The sequence below is a fragment of the Gekko japonicus genome, unplaced genomic scaffold (assembly GCF_001447785.1).
Source record: "Gekko japonicus isolate JY-2015 unplaced genomic scaffold, Gekko_japonicus_V1.1 scaffold510, whole genome shotgun sequence".
NCBI lineage: Eukaryota > Metazoa > Chordata > Lepidosauria > Squamata > Gekkonidae > Gekko > Gekko japonicus.
In genome coordinates this window covers 253-9,650 of record NW_015165250.1, presented here as the reverse complement: position 1 = coordinate 9,650, position 9,398 = coordinate 253, and the positions used below count along the sequence as shown (strand labels likewise).

General features: G+C 41.7%; 1 protein-coding gene across 1 annotated transcript in view; it reads left to right on the top strand.

Moving 5' to 3' along the window:
- The window catches only part of LOC107109482 (RING finger protein 145), a gene marked incomplete at its 3' end in the record, with an annotated part of 65,527 nt that extends 57,362 nt beyond the window's left edge, over positions 1–8,165 (top strand). The window contains exons 4-5 of the mRNA XM_015410120.1: positions 1,730–1,821; positions 7,930–8,165. Coding sequence (XP_015265606.1) covers positions 1,730–1,821; positions 7,930–8,165 — 328 coding nt within the window. The remainder of the gene's footprint in view (positions 1–1,729; positions 1,822–7,929) is intronic.
- Between the last annotated feature and the right edge of the window lie 1,233 nt (positions 8,166–9,398).

The window sequence follows — 9,398 nt, the reverse complement described above, 5'->3', positions numbered from 1 at the left end:
AAACGGGTTAAAAAGGGTAATGAGAAATTCCTCACTGTTACCTTCCCACTGAAGTGGTACCTATTTATCATACTTACTCAGAATCAAATCCCAATTAATATAGTTCTTATTAAGCATGTTTAGGATCATTCGGTGAGTGGGCACAGTACTTTCTAATTTTAGACTGCATTCATGCATCACACACAACACAAATCTCAGTTTGTTTGAAATAAACATGAGCCCAAGTAGCTAACCAAGTGACTTCACTAACTGGGGCTCTTTTCCCCACTTACTGGGATTCTGAACTGTGGCTTAATCCCAGTTAAGAGAAATAAGCTAACCTTGGTTTGTGTTTACGAGGGGGCTGTTAAGGTCTGAAGAGGTCCATCCGTATTGACCTGTGCATAAGGCACTTCTTCTCCCAAGGTGTGCTGGGTACTACTAAATCTACATTCCCATTCTAAATACCAGAGTTCTGTGGCGCTTCTCTTGTTTGCTGTTGTAAACATTGCCGCCTGGTTTTCCTTCCTGATCAGAGGATGTCTTTTTGCCTTTTGTTACAGGCCTTAAAATCATAACCAACAGACTCTTTTTTACTGCTCATCTTTTAAGATAAACTGCTTTGTCTTTCACTTCAGAAAAAAGCTGGCTCTCAGTTACTTCAGCTGAAAAAAGCACGTTTTGCAGCTACTCGTGTAAGGAAGTTACAAAGACTGTCTCCTGTCTTCAACTAATCGAGTGGTTGGCTGTACAGTCATACAAGACTTGGTTGCATAAGGCTTTTGTGGCTTGCTTGTACCCAAGTCCTTCATTATTTAGTAGTTAGGTCTTTACCCCAGTCATAGTTTCTCTGCTTAAAGATGCAAACAATGGCTTTACTGCTATCATTTCCAACTCCTAAAAGAGTATGGGTGTAACTTTTATACAAAGCACTACATTGTGTTGCTAAAATACAAACAATTTTTGGGACTTCTATAGCTGCAAATATAGGCTTTCTTTTTACCCGCTGCCCCCTTTCGAGTGAGTTCAATACAGAAGCTAGAAACGTTTTTAAATATATGTGCAACAGTAGACAAAATTTTAAAATCAAGTTAAAACCCAAAGGGCCACTTTACACAAGGTTCTTTCCCTGGACGTGTGTATGAGAAAGCATTGCACAAAATATGTATATATATATTTGCGGCTTGGATTGCAGGTGCGTGCCGGCCCCTGCGTCTTCCCCGAATCATTTAAAAGGATCCTTTAAATGGTTGGGGATGAAGCAGGGGGGAGGGACCTGCAATGCAAGCCATAAATTTGTGACTTGGATTACAAGTGTACACTGGCCCCTGCTTCTCCCCCAAAGCATTTAAAGAATCCCTTTAAATGCTTTGAGGAGGAAGTGGGGGTGCTGCTTGGTCAGGCTTGGGGTGGGGCTTTTGCCAAACTGGAGCCCCCAAACCAGGGGAACCTAGGGGATGGCAACCTTACATTCTATGTATTTTGCATGTGTCTATAAGGGAGATTTTCATGTATGAGGAAGCTGTTGGTTAGTTTTTGTTACAGAATAAAAGACAAGAAGAGAATTCAGTGTTCTGAATGGCTTGTCCCTGAAAAGCACTGCAAATTAAAATATATTTGCCAGTAAATCAACAAATCTGTATCTGAGTTTTTTTCAGTGTTGTCAACAAAAAAAGCCATATAAAATAGAGGTCCTATTTCATTTTTATAAGGCAAAGGTTTCTTAACATATTCTCATTGTATTCCTCAGGGATTATGTGAGGAGTGAGTTGGAGTCTGGCTATGAAGGGCCAATGTACTTAGAACCTCTTTCCATGAATCGTTTTATGACAGCCTTAATAGGTGAGTACATTCTTATATTGACTCTTCAGTTTATCCCTTGTACAGAACTAGAGGTATAACATTTCTAGAAATTTTGAAGCCTTGCCCACAACTCTTCTCCAGACGTCTTGGGGAAACTTGAAATATATGTAACACTATTTTATCAAACATAAACTTATTTTACTGTGTTAACATAAAATGCATAATTTATAACTTGACACGTTAAATATGTAGTGCTTGGCATATTTTTGGAATTTAACCATGTCACTGCCTTAGTTTCTGACAGGTAAAATTGTAAATATACACAGTACTTGAGATAGAGTTGGAAATGTAAGCCAAATAGGCCATTGCCTGACATGTTTGTTCCAATCAGAAGCACAACCGGTGAGGTTCCTGAAGTGAGCAGGAAACTTTATTCGAACAGTGGGGAATCCAAGCATCAAAAGCCTAAATTCCAAAGACCAAGTGACAATACAAGCTTTTTATAATCATGCACAAACAGTCACTTGGACATGCACAGATGTCCATTCCTTTGTTTAACACCACATATCTTTCTATCCCAGAGGTGTCAAACTCATTTGTTACAAGGGCTGGATCTGATATAAATGTGACTTTGTCGGGCCAGGCCATGTGTGCCATAAAATGTAATGCCACATACTGGCGATATAAACTTCTTAAAGGACAGATTAAGAACATAATAACATAAGAGCCTTGCTGGATGAGACCAATGGTCCATCTAGTCCAGTGGCAAACCAGCCAAGGCCTTCCCCTGATGTTGCCTCCTGGCTCTGGGATTCAGAGGATTAGTGCCCCTGAATGTGGACATTCCCTTCAGTCACCATGGCTAGTAGCCATTGATAGACTTATCCTCCATGAATCTATCTAAAGCTGTTTATTCCTGTGGCCATCAATACATTCTCTGATAGCGAATTCCACATTTCAATCACTCCCTGTGTAAAGTAGCATTTCCTTTTGTCCATCCTGAACCTACTGCCCATCAACTTCATTGGATGCTCTCAAATTGTAGTATTTTGGGAGAGAGAGAGAGAGAGAGAAATGTCTCTCAACTCTGTCCCAAATTGTAGTATTTTGGGAGAGAGAGAGAAATTGTCTCTCAACTCTGTCTACCCCATGCATAATTTTATAAACCTTTATCATGTCCCCCTTAGTCGTCTCTTTCCTAAACTGAAAAGTCCCAGACTCTTCAGCCTTTCCTCCTAGGGAAGGTGCTCCAACCCTCTAATCATCTTGGTTGCCCTCCTTTGTACTTTTTCCAGCTCTGCAATGTCCTTTTTAAGAAGTGGTGTACTGTACACAGTATTCCAAATGAGGCCGCACCAGAGATCTGTACAGGGGGATTACAATATTGACCATTTTATTCTCAATCCCTTTCCTAATAATCCCTAACATAGACACTTTCATTGGAGTCACTAAACTGACCTTGTTTCAGTAACGCTAAGAGAGTAATGTTGAGTCATTCCAGCTGGAAAAGGTTTCTGACCCAGAAATGAATTCAGATTTTGGACAGAAATTTTAAATGACTCCAGTATCATCAGTCATAATTTATGCAACTGGCTGTAATTAGCAGCCATGTTTAAGGTGTGGAGGGTGTTGGGATAGTAGTGTTGTAGAGTTGGTGGGGTGGAGAGCACCACTTCATATAGCAAGTCGAGGCTCACATTTTTGGAACATTCCCTGATGTTACAGATTGAAAACCAACATGCCAGGCTAGTTGAGGGAACAGAACCTTTCTGTTTGCTGTTCTACTTTCTCTACGGAGGTCTCATGCCTGAGTCGGGGCGGTGTGAGGTTGGGGCTCCCGCTCCCGACCTTCGATGGAACACCATTGGTGCCTGCTCCCAGAGTTAGGAGTTTGGGAGTGCTCCTAGAACCCTCCTTAACAATGGAGGCCCAGGAGCAGCCACTGCCAAGTCGGCCTTTTACTGTCTTCAGCTGGTTCGGCAGTTGGCTCCCTTCCTCGATCGCAGCGACCTGGCTACAGTGATCCACGTGGTGGTCACCTCAAGGCTAGACTATTGTAATGCTCTCTACATGGGGCTGCCTTTGTTGCAAATCCGGAGGCTGCAGCTAGTGCAGAACTGTCTCCCTAGACGGGAGCACATTCAGCCGGTGCTGAAGGCGCTGCACTGGCTGCCAATAGCATACCGAATTCACTTCAAGGTGCTAGTACTTATCTTTAAAGCACTAAATGGCCAGGGTCCGACATACCTGAGGGACTGCCTTTCCCCACATATATACCCCAGAGAACACTACGTTTGGGGTCACAACATCGGCTGGTTATTCCAGGCCCCAGCGATGCCAGGCTCACTGCGACCAGAGCTAGGGCCTTTTCAGTGGTGGCTCCTTACTGGTGGAACAAGCTCCCGGAGGAAATCAGGGCCCTGCAGGATCCTATGCAGTTCCGCAGGGCCTGTAAGACGGAGCTCTTCCACCAGGCTTTCAATTAGGAGCCGCCAACGAATACCACCAACGGCCACTATTACTATCTGTGGCATAGGCCGGGTTGCAGTGTGATTGCGCCGCCGCTGAGTGGGATGCTCTGACGTACTGCGAGCACTTTAATTCGTATATTGTAATTGATTGATTGTTTAACAGGTTTTATTGTAACTGATAGATTGTTTGATTGGTTTTAACGTGAGCCACCCTAGAAATACAACAAACAAACAAACAAATAAATAATATTTGCACAGAGAGATTTCTAAAGAAAAGGAACATTCAGCGGATTCCATTTTACCACCTTGTGGCTCTGCGGCCACATTCCCACTTTATTGTCCTGTGTCTATGAACTCAACTAAGCCTGAGCATGTGGCTACTTTTGTGGTCAGCTTGGAATCCTAGCAATATATTGCATGTCATAGGACACATGTCTTAAAAAATTAGCTTCTGTGAAGCTTCACGCCACCAGCAGAAGCTACGTTAAGATATTACTGTAAACCCTTTTTTGTTAGAGGCAAATTGAGATCCCTCACTGCTGCCCAAAAGCTCAGATCTCCTCAGGGTCCCCCACCCCCATTTATGGTCTTTTAGGAGAAGAACTGGAGAAGGTGTTAAATTTGGAGGCAGTATGTGTTCCTTTAATCACTCTTAGTCAGATCATCTGCTTTTAGATCATTCATTGTCACGTTCTTTGTCACCTCTGTGAGGATCATGTATAGCTGGTTACAAATGGGTGTTGGGGAATTAGAAATCATCAGAGTTATAGCTGTCAAATTCTATGCTGCATAGAGCCAGTTTGGTGGAGTGGTTAGAAGTACGGACTCTGATCTGGGTGGATGTAGCCTTGGATTACATTATTTATTAATCGGGATACAGTCGCAGTGTGCAGGGCTGTTTTAAGCCAGCATTAAACTAACGTGTACAGGCTTGATGTATTGCTTGGTTCACATATGTACCTCTCCCCTTTCTTTCTCATGTGGAGAAACCTGGGTAAAAACGGATTCCGATTGTCTATGATATAGAAATGCTGGTATTGTAGGTTAGCTGGAGTTAGTTTACCCACACACACACACACACACATACAAACCAGGATTCTAAATCAAGGTTTAATCCATGCTTAGAATTCCAGTGTGTTGAGAAAACTAATTTTGGTTAACCTGAGTTCCTGCAGTCATACATCACAGGTCACTGGAATTAACTTCTAACTAGCATTGTCCACACAGCAAGTGAGGTTCTGGACCTGGCAACAAGATGAATTAGTGCATGTTGAGTTTCAGTCAGGGTCCAGAATGACTGAGTTTTATGAACTCCTGAACAGTTAAGGCAAGCTATGGCTTGGCATGTTTGCCAGGGCTGTAGCTGCAGCATTCTCCCTGCTCAGCATGAAATGACTCCTGACTGCCTCCTCTCAAACAGCTGAGTGATCAAATGGCAGTTCAAATATCATTTATTGAGAGCCTATAATTTGGGTAGTTTCGATTTCGCTGTCTGTCTTCTTCAGAAACACATTTCCAAGTTTTCCTCTTTGATCACAGGCTCTGGGAAGCCTTGCCATTTGTGAACGTTGAAACTGTCATGATCTTATCAAGAGTTCCTAAATGTAACCCAGGAGGATTGCAGCTACCGAATCTCAGACTATATTATGAAGCGGTCTGTCTAACCTGGATGGAACAATGGGTGAAACTTGAGAATGATAAACTATTGGGGCTAGAGGGCCATGACTGTAGATTTGGTTGGCATGCATATTTATGGTATGATAAGGTTTAAGTTAGTTATGACTTGCTAGCTTATTGTTTGGAATGTATATATAAAAATATATACCTCTGACAGGACCAGAATAGATAAGGAAGTCTATCTCTATCTATCTAGTACTGCTCATACGGCTGTCACCTTAAGCAGAAATCAGAACCTAAGAAAATATTTTAAAATACCTTAGTATTATTTATCTTATGTATTTGATTAGTGTGCCTATGAATATTGCCACTGAGAGGGTGACACGATTAGATAAGGAAGTCAGTAGTTGTAGTGGTGGGTGGATGTAGCCTTGGATTACATTATTTATTAATTGGGACACAGTCGCAGTGTGCAGGGCTGTTTTAAGCCAGCATTAAACTAACGTGTACAGGCTTGATGTATTGCTTGGTTCACATATGTACCTCTCCCCTTTCTTTCTCATGTGGAGAACCCTGGGTAAAAACGGATTCAGATTGTCTATGATTTAGAAATGCTGGTATTGTAGGTTAGCTGGAGTTAGTTTACCCACACACACACACACACACATACAAACCAGGATTCTAAATCAAGGTTTAATCCATGCTTAGAATTCCAGTGTGTTGAGAAAACTAATTTTGGTTAACCTGAGTTCCTGCAGTCATACATCACAGGTCACTGGAATTAACTTCTAACTAGCATTGTCCACACAGCAAGTGAGGTTCTGGACCTGGCAACAAGATGAATTAGTGCATGTTGAGTTTCAGTCAGGGTCCAGAATGACTGAGTTTTATGAACTCCTGAACAGTTAAGGCAAGCTATGGCTTGGCATGTTTGCCAGGGCTGTAGCTGCAGCATTCTCCCTGCTCAGCATGAAATGACTCCTGACTGCCTCCTCTCAGCTGAGTGATCAAATGGCAGTTCAAATATCATTTATTGAGAGCCTATAATTTGGGTAGTTTCGATTTCGCTGTCTGTCTTCTTCAGAAACACATTTCCAAGTTTTCCTCTTTGATCACAGGCTCTGGGAAGCCTTGCCATTTGTGAACGTTGTGTCACAATCTTATCAAGAGTTCCTAAATGTAACCTTATGGGCAGCAAGCATAAAATGTATCGTTGGGCTTATTAAATTAGTCGTTACTCATAATACAGTAAGTAGGGTTTCAGTCTTAAAATAGTCTAATTTGAACTAAGTTGTTCAGTGACACTTCCCTAGAAATGTAATGATAGATAACCTCTTCGATGCCTGCAGCTGGCCAAATGCATAATCTTTTGGTTTGCATTTTTAAGACTCAGGCACACTCTGAGGATATGCAGCAGGGTGATGTGTCTTTGCTTCAAAGCTTAACAGTTTTAGTGAGTTCACATTGCAGATCATCATTGTATAAGACTGCCCTTAAGACAAGACACATCTTATCTCTCAATATAGAGATTGCCACAAATTCCTTTTGCTTTTAAGTGTTTTAAATAGCTGAACAATGCCTTCTTAGCCAACATGTGTAGCTATTAAAAGGTGGGTTGGGTTGTGATCTAGACGTCATACTCACTGATGAAGTTTTGTGGGGAATAGCTCTCTTAACCAACCTCAAAATGGCACCTATTGGTTATTCACTCCTGTTAGGTTGTTAGGGTGGTGCCTGCCTGCTAGATCTAGGGCTTTTTCCGCAGCTCTCCTGGTTTGATGGAATAGTCTGCCTGAAGTTTCTAAGCAGTCTTCCACTGCCAAGATTCTACAAAGTATGCAAGGCAGAATAATTCAGGAGGGCTTTTGACGCCAAACTGATTTTTGATTATTTGTGTATGGTGGTCTTTTTAAAGAATCTGTAGTTGTATATTGTTTTTATTATTATTGTAACCCTTCTTAAGTACAGTTTTGGAGAAAGGTGGGGTAAAATATTGAAAGAGTGGTTTTTCCTTAAAGTCCAAGTGTCTTGCTGCTTAATGCTCCCATGTTATTTTCAGGTCAGCTAGTGGTGTGCACCCTTTGCTCCTGCGTCATGAAAACCAAACAGATCTGGCTCTTCTCTGCTCACATGCTCCCTCTGCTGGCTCGGCTTTGCCTTGTCCCTCTAGAAACTATTGTTATCATCAACAAATTTGCTATGATTTTTACTGGCTTGGAAGTTCTCTATTTTTTGGCATCTAATCTTCTGGTACCGTATAATCTTGCAAAATCTGCCTATAGAGAACTCGTACAGGTAAGTTACATTGAAATAAGCAATTGATTTTATTGATGTGTCTTGGTATACGTCTATCTGTCTGGAAATTGCAGGTAGCCATGTTTGTACACAGCAGCGATAAAATCATCAGTAGTGTATAGCAGTCATCAAGCTTTAGAGTTCAAAAGAAGTGTTCATCAAGCTGGATGTTAAATGAAAGAAGATTTGGGGGGGGGATGGGGGGCAGTGCGAGTACCTGGGACTGCAAATTATAACATGATGGAACAGAACATGCGCGTACGTGTAATTAGTTTAGACCATGCTAGCTGAAAGAAAAGAAGAAAAATACTGTTACACCAAAGCTTACTTGGAAAAATATATAATAGCAACAGTGTTTTAAAAACTGGAATTTCTCCCTAGCTTGTGAACTTTTCCTAGAAGGAGTTTTCATTACACCCACAGAATGTACTGCAGTTATGTGTAAAACATTTCTAGAAAGTTCATACATTGGATGATTTCATTGTTGAGTGAGAGGGAGATCCCCTGGATCCAAAAGTTTATGTGGTCCATCGAAGTACTGGAGCTTTCCTGACATCCCCAGGTTATTCTTCTCTCTGTGGAGCCATATTCTGACAATACTGAAGGGTACAATGATGCAGCAGGGGAAAGATTATACTTTGAACATTTTTAATATTGTTATGTTTGCTGTTGCATACATCCTTGTAGAATAATCTTTACTGTTATATCTGTTACTCTTCTGGCTTCTTATGGCTCTTACAGATTTGCTATATAGCATGGCAAGAGTCTGGGCTGGGAGCTAGGAAACCAAATCTCACCTCAGCCATGAGTTCATTAGGAGTCCTTAAGTAAAGCCCTGATCTCTCAATCTGAGCCACCGTATAAAATATGTGGAGCATAATGTAGTATTACATGTTTGCTGGAATGATGTGGTCTCAATGCCTTAAAGTCATGTAGAAATGCTCAGTATTCTTTTCATGCTGAACATCATGTGGAGCAAATCAAACTGTCTTTGGGAAGAAAGATTTAATAACAAGCAGCCAATACTGGACCAGGCTGCTAAGACCAGAAACTGTCTTCCCTAGGATATAGGTATGACAATTGTTGCATAGATACTGTCTGGCATAGCTGTGTTGCCTCCCTGTACTCACTCCTTTCTTCACTTCCTCCCATTCCTTCTCCTTTCTAATTGCATTTCCCACACACACATTATGCCCTCACCCCCCCCCATGGGGGCCAATTTTCAGGACAGTT